The 15,800-nt window shown below is 59.6% G+C and overlaps 1 protein-coding gene across 1 annotated transcript in view; it reads left to right on the plus strand.

Annotated features, from left to right (window-relative positions):
- The window catches only part of DTX1 (deltex E3 ubiquitin ligase 1), a 33,502-nt gene that overhangs the window by 2,449 nt on the left and 15,253 nt on the right, over positions 1–15,800 (plus strand). The window contains exon 2 of the mRNA XM_043557662.1: positions 14,310–15,012. Within this exon, the coding sequence (XP_043413597.1) occupies positions 14,310–15,012 (703 nt within the window). The remainder of the gene's footprint in view (positions 1–14,309; positions 15,013–15,800) is intronic.

Below are 15,800 nucleotides of genomic sequence, written 5' to 3' on the forward strand. Positions count from 1 at the left end.
GGACCAAGACAGACCGGGTCCTGGGCAGAGGTTCACTGGAAGACCTACACTGGAGGTCCCAGGGAGCAAGCAGTCACGTAACGCACAGATAACCGGTTGCAGGTCTGAGAACATGAGATGAACCCGGTGTATGGGGGGTGACAGAAGATTAACCTCAGGAAGTGATGTTTGAACGGAAATATGAAGAATGAGTGAGTGGGGCAGTGTTCCAGGCAGAGGGAGCCGTGCGTGCAAAGGCCCTGTGGCAGGAAGGAGCTGAGTACATTCAAGTCCGCTGTGTTAAGAGTGCAGTAAGTGAGGGAGAAGTGGCGCAAGCCGAGGTTGGAGCCGAGCCTGGACAGCCGTGAAAAGGGCTTTGAGTTTTCTCCTGACGGTGGGGAAAATCACCAGTAACCCTCATGCCCATTCTTCCAGAGAGGCGCTGAGCCCCAGATGGAGAAGTGAGAAATGCTAGGCGTTCCCTGCCCTATTCATCTGGTTTATCCTCTAACCTTCTCTGCTGGAGGGCAGGGGTCTGACATCAGGAGGAAGTGGGTTTTCTCCTTGGCTTGGTGTTTGGCTTTCTGCAGGTTCAGAGCCAGCTCTGGGTGTGGAAATTTTCCAGGGCCTGGCTGGGGGTGGGGAGGGGCACTTGGAGGCAGGGATAACCCCACCCAAGGCTGCCACGTTGGCCCCCTGGTCCTTGGCCCGCTGTTTCAGGCCCCTTTCCTTTCCTAATCCCAGCACCCCCACTTGGGCCCCTAGCTCCCCAAACTCCCTCCATTCCCCCTTTCAGCAGGCCCCTTAGTCTCAATGGCAGCCCGTTTATGGTTCAGCTTTGCTGAATCCCCCAGAAGTTCAGTTTCGGCTACTTCCCTACGCCTCCTCCCCAGGGCTCTTCACCCACACCTACCCCCTGTTTGCCGGAAAAGGGAAAAAAACCACTCATCCCTCAGCAGGCTCCTGGGAGCCTGCCAAGACCCCCCAGTAAGGGAGGAAGGCCTGGAAACCGTGGAGGGGGGTGGAGGGGGGCACCTTGGTTGTGGAAAGCCGCTGGAGGGAGGGGCAAAATGCCTCCCCACCAGACACATTATTCTGTGTTCCCCACTTCTCCCAGAAGTAACACAGGTCAAGAGAGGACATCTTGTCCTCACTGTTGATGGCCCAGGAAAGAGCCCCAAGCAGGTGTCCTCAGCTCTCTAGGCCTCACTTTCCATCTGTGAAATGAGTGAGAGCATCACTCACTTGGGTCGATGGAGAGAACGAAGCCTATTTTTTTATCCCACAAACGTTGACTAATCCCCCGCCATGTGCCTCGCGTGTACTAGATATGATAGATGCACAAGAAGTGGGTAGGAGGTCCTAAATCTTGGAAAAGATTATGATTCTTTCTCCCTCGCATGCACTTTCTCCCTCTCTCTCTCTCTCTCTGTCTCTCTCTCTTCCCCACCCCACTCCCACCATCACACACGCGCAAAACACTATAAAGCTATAAAACCCAAAGCTCACATACATGTACTGAAATGAACACGGCTTCTATCTAGATTTTCTAATCGTAAAATTCGTGATAAGCTCCCTGAAGCCGAACTTTAATTTTGAGGGGAGGGAAGGGGCAGTGTGCCTCAGCTTTGCCAGTGCCCTAACACTGGAGCCGATGGGCTTTCTGACAAGGTCAGGCAGTAAATATCTTAGCCTTTGCGGGCCATACTGTCTGTGTTGTAAGCGCCACCCTCTCCCTTGGCGATAGAAAAGCAGTCACAGACAGTCAGCAAATGAACAACTGTGGCCGCGTTCTAACGAAACTCGTTAGGCACCCTAACACTGGAATTTGTGTAATGTTCACAAGTCATGAAATATTCTTTCGTTTCCCCCCCCCCCCCCCCCAACTATTGAAAAGTGTAGAAACCACTCTTAGCTCTCGAGCTGTGCAAACGCAGGCGATGGGCAGATTTGGCCCACAGCCTACCGTTCACCAACCCCACCAACCCCTGCCCTGTTGTGCTCCCAACCTGCCCATGGGGTAACACAGCCCTGCCACACCCGTCAGAGCCTCTACTGAAATACACGCCTCGCGGTGTGGGCCAAGGTGCGTATGCGTGGGCACACCCACGCACATGGCACCGACCCGCTTGTATACCACCGACGCCCAAACTCCCTGTCTCTATGCCTGTCGCGCAGCCAGCGGAAGGAAGCCCAGGTGTGAGGCTTGGACCACAGGAGAGAGGCCAGGCCCGGTCCATAGGGGCTGCTGTTTGTTCAGCCGGTGCCCCCTCACCTCTTTCCTGCCGGGCTGTTTTCATCACTCCCCGCGGGAGGTGAGGTTCCCTTTGAAGCCCTGCAGGTCCAAGCCCACGTATGGGGGGGAATGCTGTGACCCTGGGCCACGTGATGTTCGAGCACTCACCGTGGCGTCCCAGGCACAAGGCTGGAAGGGAGAGCCAGAGTCAGGCAAAGCACAAGGCGGGCGCCCTCTTCATAGGCGTGTGCTCCGCAATATGTTGACCTTCTTGCTGTATCGTGTGCTGTGTCCCCCAGCTTTCCTCATCTTCCTCTGTGTTGAGCTGCCCCCTGCCACAGGCAAACCAGGAGTTCACAAATGCGAAGCCAAGGTCAGTGGGCTCGCCCAGGTGGTTGCAGCATCCGGTGGCAGAGCTGGACCCGGGAGCCATCCGGGGTCGGCTCCCGCCAGCAGCCGGGAGATAATTCGGGAACCGCTTGCTGCCCCCCTGGCAAGGCCACAGCTTCCCTGAAGGTTCGTTGGCCCCCATCCTGCTGTCGGGGTGACAGCTCACCCAGACCCCAGAGTTTCCACCCAGTCCCCACACCTGGACAGAGATATGACTTAGCCACTTCCCAGCTAACTTCCAGATTCCTCCCTGGACCTCCATGGCAGGGGATAGAGGGACGGGCCAGCTTTCTGGCTGATTGGTACCAAGCCCACATCATTCCTTCTCTGGGTAGCTTGGGCTCCATTCAGCCCTGGTCACTGCCCTCATGTGGATATCCTATCTGAGGACATTCTTAGGCTGTGGGAAACCAGTGGGGCTGCCCAGAGAGGGAAGCAGCCATCACCAGGGCAAGCACCGCCAGAAATCAGACTCTTAGGCAGGCTATTGTCAATGGAGAGACTGAGGCCCAGAGAAGGCGGGCCCGAGGTCACACAGCCAGCCAGCCCCAGCGTGGAACCCAGGCCTCTCGGACAGGTCTCAGGGATGGAGAACAAGGTGACCTTCGGTGCTGGGCTGACAGAGTCCCCTCCCCCTTCTCCCTCCAGAGCTCTGCTGGGGCTTGTTGTCGGGAACGGCCTGTGGAACCCCAGAGGCCTCCAGCACCAGCTCCCTAGTCACAGGACCCCTGGGGACCCTCTCCCAGCCAATATGTGTGTGTGTGGGGGGGGGGCTCCTGCGGCTGGGCCTGACAGCAGAGGCCAGAAGGATGATGTATGTTTGGGCGGGGGGGGGGGGGGTCCATTCCATGGCAGCAGCAGGTCCAACTAATCTGTTCATGGGTGTCTGTCACACTGCCCACATTCACACCGCTACGGACCCACCCCCTGGCCCCTGGCTGCTTTTCTGGCTTCAGGAGCTGCTGATTCTTTTTTTTTCTTTTTAAGTTTATTTCTTTATTTCGAGAGAGAGCATGCACACACATGCACGTGAGTGAGCAGGAGAGGGGCAAAGAGAGAGAGAGAGAGAGAGAGAGACAGGACCCTTGCCAGAGTGGTTTCAGAGCTTTGCGAAGGCAGAGGCAGACACATAGCATGGGAATAGCGGTCGAACCCTCTGACTCGGATATATAGAGCTGAACTGCAGGCTGGCCCCTTGCTAGCTTGGTGACCCTGGGCAAACCTCTTAACCTCTGGGAGCCTCAGTTCCCTCCTCTGTAAGGGGGGGAGTAACGATAGTGCCTACCTGAGAGGGCTGGTGTGAGGATTAAATGAGATAATATAGGTAAGAGCAGGAAGAATATTACTTTGGACGTAGTTATCACTCAAGTAGGACAGAGAGTTACATGCTTCATAGGAGAGGTGCGGGTTGCCTTGGGCCAGTGACGCGGGCAGCGTGTGCCTGGGGGCTCTGAGAGCGAGGACTTCCTCGAGGAGGAGTCCTCCAAGAGTCTGTATTGTTTGAGGAGCACTTCCAGGTGGAGGGAGCTGCATCAGGAAGGTCCTGGAGGAAGCCTCAGGCCTGGGGGGAGGAGGGAGGCTGTGCTGGAAGAGGGGAGGGGTAAAGGAGGCCTCTTGGGTCCCACTGGGCATCGCCAGGCTGCCAGCTGCTGCCCTTTAGCGGGCGGGCCCCAGGGGACCCAGAGCCATGCTGAAGGACCAGCGTCGTTAATCATGGGCCCTTGGAGGCCAGAGCTGAAGCATGCTGGGGCCGGGGCGGGGAGGGTGGCTGATGCAAGCATATCCTTGCAGTCCATCGGGCTCCCTCCACCCAGCCAGGGGGCGTCACCCCATTTTACACACAGCAAAGCTGAGGCTCAGAGGGTGGGGAGCCTCCTGCCAGAGCTCGGAAGAGACACGGAGGGACATTCAGATCCAGGCCTGCGGCGCCCACCCCATGCGAGGCCGGGCGGCCCTAGCACCTTGGACAGCGCCACCAGCGCCTTGCCCAGGCCTGTGGGGGGTTGTCCCCGGGATCCTGGGTCGGATCCCGCTCACAGCCAGCCCCCTTCTCTCTCTTCTCCTGTCCCCGGCTCCTCCTTCACCCCTCTCCATCCTTCCCTGCTTTCTCCCAACCCCCCAGCCTCCTCTTTCCAAGGGAGCTGTGGAGTCTAACCCAGAGGTGAGGGAGGTGATGAGCGCTGTGGCGGGGGAGGGGATGAGACCGATTGGCGCTGTTCTATTACCAGTAAGGTGGGGCGGGGCTTTGATAAAGCCCTCAGGGAGGGTAACGGTGGCCGTCCTGGGTCCTGGGGAGGGGAGGGGGTAGGGATGACAGGGCCTCTGTCGGCCGTGATGGAGGGTGGGAAGAAGCTGATAAGCAGTGAGGGGGGAGGCATGGGAGTTCTAGTGGGGAGGTGATAGAACACGCGATTGGAAGGTAATAAGGAAAGGTCAGGGTGGGGAGGTGATGGGGTAGGACTGGTCACAGCAGCGGTGCCCACTCAGGCCATGGACGGTGGGGTCCCTAGTTCCCCTCCCCAGGGTGGAGTTCTCAGGGTGTGGAGCGTGCCCGGGGCCCTCCCAGCCTCCCCTCCCCCAAAGTCTGTGTCTCCCAGGGCCTCCCCTCCCACTACTCCCGATCACACCCCAGGTAGCCCCTCCCAGGACAGCCTCCAGCCCCACGCGGCCTCCTGATTGACACAGATACCCCCACCAGCCCCTGGCTGCCCCTGGCTGATGCCGGCTGAGGACGTGGGGCCCCAAACCTGGAACTGGCTGCCTCAGGGAGCCTTGCGGGTGAGGCCCGGGCTCCAGGTTCCCTTCCCAGCAGCTCTCTGATATTGGGAGTGGGGGTGGGGTGCAGGCTTGTGACTTTGGGTAAGCTGCACTTTCTCCCTGAGCCTCCCTTTCTCCTCTGGAATGTGGGCCCCGACACCAGTACCTATCACATGGGATTGCGGTCAGTATTAATTCCTTCATTCATGCAGTAGGAATGTCATGAGCACCTACTATGTGCCAGGCACTGTGCTAGGCCCTAAGGATGCAGCAGTAAACAGGACAGACAAACCCTCTTCCTCAAGGCCCTTCTCTGTCTGGTGTGACACAGGAGGCCAGGCACCAAGGAGGTCCCAGGATGTGGGGCTGTTCCTGACCTTGGGGCCCCAGGAGCTACCAGGCTGGGGGCTCAGTCTCCTCTGGATCCTTTGTGGCTGTGTCCTTGCTCTGCTCCCCTGGCCAAGCTCCTCTCCCTCTCTGGGCTCTGGAGTGGCTCCAGGCTGCCACCTCCACCTGCCCAGGCAGTAATAGCAGGCCGATGACGGGGTATGGGAGGGAGTCTGGCACCCGGCCCCGGAGCTGAGTGCCCTGAAATGCAGAACAAAGGACAAGGCAATCAAAGGAGGCAGCGCTGGCGGCCAGGACAGTCCTGCCAGCAGCTGCAGCACGGCCACCTCTTCTCCCGGTGACAGGCCTTTGTCCCCTCTCCCTCCAGCTGCAAGCAGGACACGCCAGAGGAAGCATACGGCTTACCTGGAACCACACCATTATGGGGCCCTCCTAGGCGCCTCTGTTCTAGGGAACGAAGGTTCATTCATGCCAACGCGTGAGTCACCCGGTACCGTGGAAGTAATAGAAGGGTCTGGGCTCTGATTTCTAGGTGATATGGGCCAAGTCCCTGTCTCTCTCTGGGACCCAGTTCCCCCTTCTTGACAGTGGCTGAAAATTCAGATGCTTACAGAGTCCAGGCAGCTAGTAAAAGTGTGTGCAGTGGCTGGGAAGGCAAAGGTTTCCGACCGCTGTTCTCTAGTGCTTGGTACACAGTAGGTGTTCAATAAATACTACAAAGCACGAATACGGTGACCGTGACTCAGTTTCTGCTAACGGTTGCCAAGGAGGCCAGTCCCTCTGGCCACATCTTTGGATATTTTGGGATGTTTGAAACCCAGACTTGAGTGAGTCTACCCCAGTTTTCAAAGGCGGGTCATTTTTGTCTTTCTTTTTTTCTTTTTTTTTTTCAATGTAAATAGCATGCCGACCACAACAAACACATCCACCACTAACTTGCAATCTTCAGGCTAGTCGTTTCTAGCATTCAGTTAGGTTCACTCGTGTGTATTTATTCGGTCCTCCCTTCCTTCCCTCAGCTAGCATTTTCCAAGGGCCTATGCGTGTGTTCCCGGCTATCAGGGGATGCTAAGGTGGCTGAAAGCCAGCCCAGCTTCTGAGAGGCGCCCAGGCTGGAGGGAACGCAGTCTCAATATCTCAGCGAGCTACGTGCTTTAATGGGGGTACTGCAGTCGCAAGGTGCCGTGGGAGCCCCACGAGGGGTGTGATTCTCCCTCAGTGTGGCAGGGAAGATCCCAGGAGGACAGTGCTTGCGCTGAACCGGCAGGGACGAAAATGGGCTGGGGGAATCGAAGGACATTCCAGACAGAGGAAATGGCACGTGCAAATACTCGGAGGCACAGCCACGCACAACGTGTTCGGAAAAGAACCAGAAGTTGGGTGTGGTGAGAGCGTGGGACAGCACAGACAGCTTGCGATGGGTCAGAGATGAGCTGAAGAGCTTAGACTGATTCCTAAGGGCACTAGGGAGCTATTGATGGGTACTGAGCGGAAGAGTGATGCGGTCAGACTTGAGTTTGGCTCTGGCTGCCACGTGAGAATGCGTCGCAGGGTGCAGAGGGCGCAAGCTGGGACACGGGGCAGAGGTTACTGCCGTAGTAACCTCTACGAGGTTAGGAAGGAGACGAGGAAGGAGAGCCTCAGAGCAGTCCGGTCAGTCCCCCGGGGCCACACAGCCATCCGGGAGATGGGGACTGCTCCTTCCCTTCCCTGTCCCCTCGTTTCCCCGCATGCAGCTCTTGCTGCTGTATCAGGGGGTCTGAACCCCAGTGTGTTAGAAGCCGGGTGACCGAGAGGCCCCGCACGCGGCCCATAACGTGGGCACATCCAGCTGCCAGCAGCCTCTGGGACGAGGGCCTTTCGAAATCGATTCGCAGGCAGTAGCCTGAGTGCCACGCGGCCCCTCGGCCTTCCTCACCCCTCCCCTCTCCTCTCCATTGCCCTGGCCTGGCTGCCGGCCCACCCTGGGGAGCCTGGGCCAGCTTCAAACGTGCCGAAACCGCTAATGGGCCACGGCTGAGCCTGACGAGTCCCCTGGGAGAGTTTGAAGGGAAACAGAACACAGCGGGATTATCGATCACAGCGTGGGAAGGGAGGGGCGGGGCGCCCTGGGGCCCCTGCCTGCCGGGGGTTCAAATCCCAGCCAGGCCTGTGCCCTAGCCACGCCTCCTCGTCTTCCCAGGGAGCCTGAGTCTCCCCATCTTCCAAGGGGGGGCTAATCGGAGCGCTCGAAAGCCCTAGGGCTGCCGTGGAGACGGGGTGTGCAGGGAAACCGCCAGCACAGGAGCTGGATAAATCGGGCCGCCTGTAGCTGCTGTTCTTGCTGCTCCCTGTCAGAGGGAGTTGGCCAGCCGTGCGGACCGTCGGGGAGGGCCCAGGGAGAGGACCTCTATCCTGGAAGGTCAAACGGCAGGCTGGAGCCTCCGCCGCGTGCCGTGCCCAGCCTCCGTGCGTCAGTCTCCTCCTCTGGAAAATGGGCTGGTGGGAGCAGGGCAGTAAAGGCGGCAGCGATGGGAGTCAGGGTGCGGGTCTGGCTAGACCACTCGCTTGCATGGAATATCGGGCATGTTCCTAAACCACTGGGTGCCTCTGCTTCCTCACCCCTAACGTGGGGTAATAAAATCCCTACCCCATGGGGCCATCATGAGGATTACCCAAGTTGACGTGAACCTGGGCCATGCGACTGTGTTCTCTGACTGGGTCCTAGGGGTGTTAGGATTACTTCTGGGTTGGTGGAGGGGTCAGTAAAGTCCCTCACTGGGGCCTGGCAGCCAGTGGGTGCTCAACTCAGGCTCAACCCGCTGCCCAACTCCTGATCTCAGGCCTCAGCCTGGGGCAGGACTCCCTCCGCCCGACAGGAAGTCGCATGGCTACCTCCCTCTCCCACCGAGCCCTCCTTCCCGTGGGGGTCTGGGTGCCCCCACCCTGAGATCACTTCCCTCCGGGAAGCCACCTCCAACCCCCCCCCGGCCCCCGCCCCAGGGAGGGTTCCCTGCTGGGCCTTGGGGCTGGCCCAGTCCAGGGAGGAACCCTCTGGAGTCTGAGAGGCAGGCAGGAGGGCATGGGGCCCTCCCTTCTCTCCACAGAGTCAGCTGCCTCTTAATGCCAAACGCGGGGTGCTGAGATGCCCACACGGCCCACCTCCAAGAAGGGGGTCAGATCAGTACCACGTTCTTGGGGCAGAAACCTCGCACAGCTAAACACAGTGAGTGAAGCTGAGGTAAGGTAGTGAGTTCCCCATCGCGGGAGGTATCCTAGGCCGGGGCTGAGTTGAACCCCTGAGAACCGGCGCAACCTGGCCATTCTATTACTTCACGGATGGAACCTCAGTCCCGGCCCTCCAGAGGTTTCACTGCTCTGGGCCTCCGTTGCCTCATCTGTAAAACAGGAATAATTCTGGTCCCTCCCTGGAAGGAGGGATAAAATGAGTTAGTGAAGGAAAGTGCTGGGCACGGCATCCGGCATACAGTGGGTGCTCAATAAATGCTAGCTCTGTCGTTCTGGCTGTAGCTACCGTCTGCCCCCATGCTCTCTGCTCCCTGCTCTCCCCTGTCTCTTGTCTCCCCTGACTCTCCCTGACTGTCTCAGTGTCTAGGTTTGGGGTTTTGTTTCTTTACGCCTCTCACCCTCGGCCTCCCTCTCTGCCCCCACCCCCACCCCCGGCTTCTCGCCGCCTCAGCATTTCCCGTTTCGATCTTGGTCTCCCTACGGCAGTCTCTCTGGGCATGTGTCTCTCTCTCTCTCTCTCTGTCTCTCTGTGTCTCTTTCCCCCTTGTCTCTCGCTCTGCTCTGTGTTTCCATCTCTTTCGTGGCCTCTGTCCCAGGCATGAGCTGCTTATGGGCCACAGTGGCCGTGGCCGCCCCCACGCCCGGTCTCAGTGCGTTTAGCTCCCACAATCCTCCAGCTGACACTTGGCCAAGGCCCCTTTCCCCTCACTTCAGCTGGAACAAGACTGCAATTTTTCAACCAGACATTCTTTTTTTAATTTCTTTTTTTAATGTTTATTCATTTTTTTTTGAGAGAGAGAGAGAGACAGATAGAGCGTGAGCAGGGGAGGGGCAGAGAGAGAGAGACACAGAATCCGAAGCAGGCTCCAGGCTCTGAGCCGTCAGCACAGAGCCCGAAGCCGGGCTCAAACCCACGGATGCGAGATCATGACCTGAGCCGAAATCGGACGCTCAACCGACTGAGCCCCCCAGGCGCCCCTTAATCGAACATTCTTAAGAAACAAAGCGGGGTTTGGGGGACAGGTAACCAAAGCAGACACACAGAAACAGGCCTAGAAATGGTCCAAGCTTGACACAGTTTCCTAAACTGCCACGGGGGCACAGACCCTCGTGGCCGGCACAGCTGGGTGCCCTGGAGACCCAAGAGGGGAGCGGTCTGCTCGAGAAGGCCCAGCTATGCCTCCAGGCCCCCGGTTTCCCAGGCTGAAGAACCTCGGGCCCCATCTTAGACCCATGGTTCTGGCCAAAAATCTAGGCCAAAGCCGCCGGGCAGGAGAAGTGCTCCGGCTCCCTTGGAAATCTGAAGATCGCGGCCCAGACGGGTCACTGGGGAACCAGCCGGCCCCCCTCGGCCTGGTCCACGGCCAGCCGGAGCCCGAGGTGGACGGATGGGCGGGCGGGCTGCAGCGGGTGCCGCAGGGTGCAGGGCCCGGCGGGGAGGACAGCAGCTGCCCTAATTACTCCTGCTCTCCAGGTTCCAATCTCGTTTGAAAAGGACTCCAGGGACGCAGCCTTTAATAACTACCAGTAAACAGGCAGGAAAATCGATACCTGGTAAATAGAGCCCTGGAGAGAGGGACGCCTGGGCTGGCTGGTCCTGACCTGCTGGGAGGGGCCGTCGGAGTCCTTTGTTGCAGAGCTGGCCGACACTGGCCTCTGGAACCCTGTCCCCCCCCCCCCCCGCTTCCCCGGGGACCCCGGGTGCGCTTTGGCTCCTGAAGCCTCCGCTCCCCCTCCATTAAAACCAGCCTCTCTCCTCCTCTTTCCCTGACTCGTGCCAAGTAGGTTGCCTGTTTCTGTTGCAGACGCCTCCTTTGCACCAGGCTTTGTGCCTGGCGCTGGGAACACAGGCGTGGGTCCGACCTGGTTCTTGTCCTCCTGAGGGTCATCAACCGGCGAGGGAGATTAAGCACAAAAACGAATTAATGACAGCGCAAGGACAGGTGTGCAATGTACAGCTGCACGTGCCAGTCGCAGCGGCAGAAACACAAAAGCGCTTCCGGGAGGAGGTAGACGCGTGGAGGGTTTTGTTGGATGAATAGGAGTTCACCGAGGGAACAAGGGCCGGGAGAGGGGGAATGGGGGTAATGTGTGATGTAGTAATAACAGCCGTCTCGGTTAACGTTCACCGAGCACTTACTGTGGCCGAGCACTCTGCTGAGCCCCTATGACAGGCATTGTCTTGTTCTGTCCCACGGTAATTCTTTGGCGCATGTCTTAATACGCCCATTTCACAGATGAGGACACTGAGGCTATGTGTGGAGCCAGGATCTGCAATGGCCTGTGAGACCTCTGAGTTGTTTCTCTCAACCACTTAATTCGACACCTCCCACCTCTGCCCCTGCCCTGCCCCGCTCAAGTCACGATGCACAGGGGCGGTTAAATAAAGCAAGTTCCCATCCTTTCCTTTACCATCCCAGGGGTTACAGCGCGGTGCCTCAACCCTCCCAGGAGGCTAACGGTGGTGCCTCAGGCCCATCAGACCCGAAGATCATCTGTCGTGAGCCCTCACTCAGGAGCAGAGCAGGAGCAGGATCCGGAAAGGTTTCCTACAACCCCTCTCAGGCCTGTCCTAGAGGAACACCATTGTCCGGGGGGAACAAAATCAATATGCACGCACTCGATTAAGAAGATAAATCAGGCATCAGAATGAGGCAGCCCGAGAGGCCCCGGGGGGGAGGTTTTCCTATGATTGGCTTGACCAATACAGGCGTCCAGGGACATCACCCTCACGTCAATGCCTACAGCTCTGTGCCTCGATTTCCCCAGCTCTCAGGGTCTGACCGGGCAGGGGTAGTCCATAGCCCTTGGGTTCTGATAGAGGATCCCTCGGACAGCTCAGGAGAGGGAAGCCTGAACAAGGCAGGGGGACGTGGGGGTCCTCAGGAAGGTCCACGGGGGATCCCCACCCATCTGGTTGTAGATCCCTGGGCCAGGCACCTTGGAATTGTGCCCGTTAACGGTGGAAATGCCCCCCGTGTTGTGAGGGCCTACTGCCTGCCAGGCTCAGTGCTCGCCAGGGATACAGCAGTGAGCAAAGCAGTCGACTAAGATCCCTGACCTCTTGGGCTGACAGCCTAGTGGGAAGACACAAGGAAAAAAGAAAGCGTGCAGATTAACCTATCATATCAGGCAGTGCCGAGTACTAGGAAGAAAAGGTGGTCTGGGAAAGCCTTCCTGAAGAGGTGACATCCGAGCAGAGACCTGAAGGGAAGGAAACTATGAGAACATCTGGGACCCACTGAGTCAGATTCCAGGTGGAGGGAACAGCAGACACAAAGCCCCGAGGCTGATTAGTGCTTGGGGCGCTGGGGGAATGACAAGGAGGCCAGGGTAGGTGGAGTGGAGTGAGAGAGCGGGAGGTGGTAGGTGATACGTCAGAGAGGAAGACGGGACGTTGTGGCCTCACGGGGCTTGGTAGGAGCTTTGTAGACAACGTGGGACTTTGCGGGTCATGGCGATGACTTTGGCTTTTACTCCAAAAGCGAGGGGGGAGCCCTGAGAGGATTTTGAGCAGGAGAGAGATGTAATCCGATTTGCATTGAACAAGATCCCGCTGGCTGCCATGTGGGGAACAGACTGCAGATGGCAAAGGGAGAAGCAGAGACCAGTCGTGAGTCTACTGCACCAGTCCAGGCAGGAGAGACCCAACGGTCTCAAAGCAGGGAGGAGAAGTGGCCGGGTGTGGGGTCTGTCTGAAGGCGGAGGAGGTGACTGGCTTTACTGGATGTGAGGTGTGAGCTAAGTCAGGGATGAGTCCGCGTTTGGGGGCAGCCGGGAGCACAGAGCGGTCAGCAACTGCCAGGAGGAGCACTTCGTGGGGAGCAGATGCAGGGCGGGGAGGGATCAGAGCCCTGCTCTAGCAGAGCTGACTTTGAGATGCCTGTTGGACCGCCTCAGGAAGGGGCCAAGGAATCAGCTGGGCTTTGCTGGTGCCCATTTTGGAGACGAGAAAGCCGAAGCCAGGGCTGCTGAGCCACCTGGCCACAGTCACAGAGCTGGCAAGCTGGGCAGCTGGGCCTTGAAATGAAGTCTGTCTGCCTCCCGGCCCTGGAGCCCAACCCAGACCCTGGGCTCTGTGGCTATTCTCGCCGAATCCTCCCTGCAGCTCTGTGTGAGGGGGCGTGTGGGTCATGGGTTAGCGGCACCTTCGTTTTCGAGATGGGGCCCCCCCGGGACGTAGGGAGGCTGAAGGGACCTGCCCCCAGTTGAGGAGCCGTCGAGCGCACAGCCTTCCCACAGGTGTGCCAAGTGAACCCAGCAAAACGATCCCTCCACTGTAGTCCCGAGGCGCAGAGCAGGCTAAAGCCTCTGAGAAGTCCTGCAGCCCGGACCTTGCCTTCTCTCTGTTTCACGCGGGGTCCCGTGGAGCCTGGCTCTCGGGGATCGCCTAGAGCTTTGGGAGACATGAAGCAGTGACTGGGAGCAAAACCTCAGTGCCCTCCTTTTTAAAATGGGGGCACGAATGCTCACCTGGCTGGGGTTATCACGTGGGTATGTGCATTCTGAATGAGCACTCAGTGTGGAGCCCTCGAAAGCGCACTGGGCCAATGCGCGTTAAGGGAAGGCACAAATGAACAAACAGATGAGTGGAAACCAAAAGGATCGGTGGGCGAAGGGATGGACCGATGCAGGAATTAGCAAAAGGCGTGGAGGAATGCGAGGGGGAGTAACCAACCCCCAAACGGACCGGTGTCTGGACCAGTGAATGCGCTCATGCGTCCGGCAGATATCTGCCGAGTGCCTACTGTGCGCAGGCGCCGAGGATACAGCAGGGAGTAAAACCGAGTCCCTGCCTTGGTGACATTCTAGCGAGAGGAGACAGAAGACAAGATAAATAGGTAAAATATAACTTATGCCAGATGGAGACAGCCAAGCGGGGCTGGAGAGGGAGAAAAGGAAGGATGTGGAGGGGTGGCACGTTTTTAAATAGGGTGGCGGTAAATGAGGGGATGACTGAATGCTTGAATTACATTACCGAGTGGGGGAAAAAAAAAAAAAAGTATCAATGAGGAGCATCCGGGATGGCTGCAGGCATGGGAGAAGGATCTAGCGGAAGAAGGAGCCAGTGAACGAGCCCAGGAGGGTAGGAGTGCAGGAACTAAGGCATGAATGAATGAAGGAGCCAATGGAAGAATGGTTGAGGAGAGGAATTAGCGCTGGCATTCAAGCACCCGCGAGGGGGATGGGTGAAGGCAGCCTGGGATGGGTGAGCCCGCGGAGGCCCGGGGGCCCGGCACGCCCCCCACTGGCCCGAACAGCCCCCACCCCACCCCCACCGCCCCCTGGCCCTGCCCGTCCCGTCCCGTCCCGTCGCGCCCGCCCGGCCCGGCCCCCCCGCTCTGACCGCCCCTCCCCCTTGTGAGCGCAGGCACCATGCGGCCGGTGCGGCGCAACTTCTACGACCCGTCGTCCGCGCCGGGCAAGGGCATCGTGTGGGAGTGGGAGAACGACGGCGGCGCGTGGACGGCCTACGACATGGACATCTGCATCACCATCCAGAACGCCTACGAGAAGCAGCACCCGTGGCTCGACCTCTCGTCGCTCGGCTTCTGCTACCTCATCTACTTCAACAGCATGTCGCAGATGAACCGCCAGACGCGCCGGCGCCGCCGCCTGCGCCGCCGCCTGGACCTGGCCTACCCGCTCACCGTGGGCTCCATCCCCAAGTCGCAGTCGTGGCCCGTGGGCGCCAGCTCGGGCCAGCCCTGCTCGTGCCAGCAGTGCCTGCTGGTCAACAGCACGCGCGCCGCCTCCAACGCCATCCTGGCCTCGCAGCGCCGCAAGGCGCCCCCCGCGGCCCCGCCGCCGCCGCCGCCTCCCGGAGGGCCGCCCGGCGCGCTCGCCGTGCGCCCCAGCGCCACCTTCGCGGGCGCCGCGCTCTGGGCCGCGCCCGCCGCCGGCCCCGCCGAGCCCGCGCAGCCCCCCGGGGCGTCCCCGCGGAGCCCGAGCGCCCCCGGCGGCGGCGGCGGCGGCGGCGGCGGCGGCGCGCCCACCCCGGGGCAGAACAACCTCAACCGGCCCGGGCCCCAGCGCGCCACCGGCGTGAGCGCACGCGCCTCCATCCCGCCCGGGTAAGACGGGCCCCGGGCGCAGGGTGGCTGCCCTCCGGGGCTAGGAGCGCACGGTCACAGTCCTTAGAACAGTCGTAAGCGATTTCTAGCGTCTAGTGAATAATTCGCTTGGTGCCAGGCAGTGATTAAAGCACCTTAGCGCGTTCCCGCTGGTGTACGTCCACGCGCAGGGGCGCTACGTACGAGGTAGGTACCGCCATCAGCCCCGATTCGCAGCCGAGGAAACCGAAGCGCAGGGAGGGCTCGTAACAACCCCCCCCCCGCCCCCAGATCACCCAGTTCACGAGCCCTGGGGCTGCAGCAGCAATAGCAGGGTGCGTTCCTTGTGCATCGCTTGCTAACCTGTCTGCCTCGCCTCGTCTGTCACCCCCAGACAACTCCACCAGGCCCGTGTTGCAGCTCGGGAGGCTGAGGCTGGGAGCGGTCTGCTCCCTTCTGACGGTCCCCCAGCTGGAGAGCGGGGCGTGGAATTCAGAGCGGAGGATTCCAGAGTCTGTGTCGTGTTGTCTTGGAGGGGTTTCAGCCCCTCCCCTAGACTAGGCCCATCTCGCCCCGAGGCCCCAGCAAGCACTATGGCTCAGAATATCTTCCCCGTAGGCCGCGCCTGAAATGGCACCGTTGACTTTGGGCGAATGTGGTGTTTCGCAGCTCAGGAGAGGCCCAGGTGACCCGGGGCGGTGGCGGCAGGGGGGGTGGCGGATCCGGGAGAAGTCAGGGGCACCAGAGCCAGCCTCTCTGGTCTTGTTTCAGCCAGTGCAACCCTTTTTGGAATCTGCTGGCTTTCCCAG

Source organism: Prionailurus bengalensis, chromosome D3 (genome assembly GCF_016509475.1).
Source record: "Prionailurus bengalensis isolate Pbe53 chromosome D3, Fcat_Pben_1.1_paternal_pri, whole genome shotgun sequence".
Taxonomy (NCBI): Eukaryota; Metazoa; Chordata; class Mammalia; order Carnivora; family Felidae; genus Prionailurus; species Prionailurus bengalensis.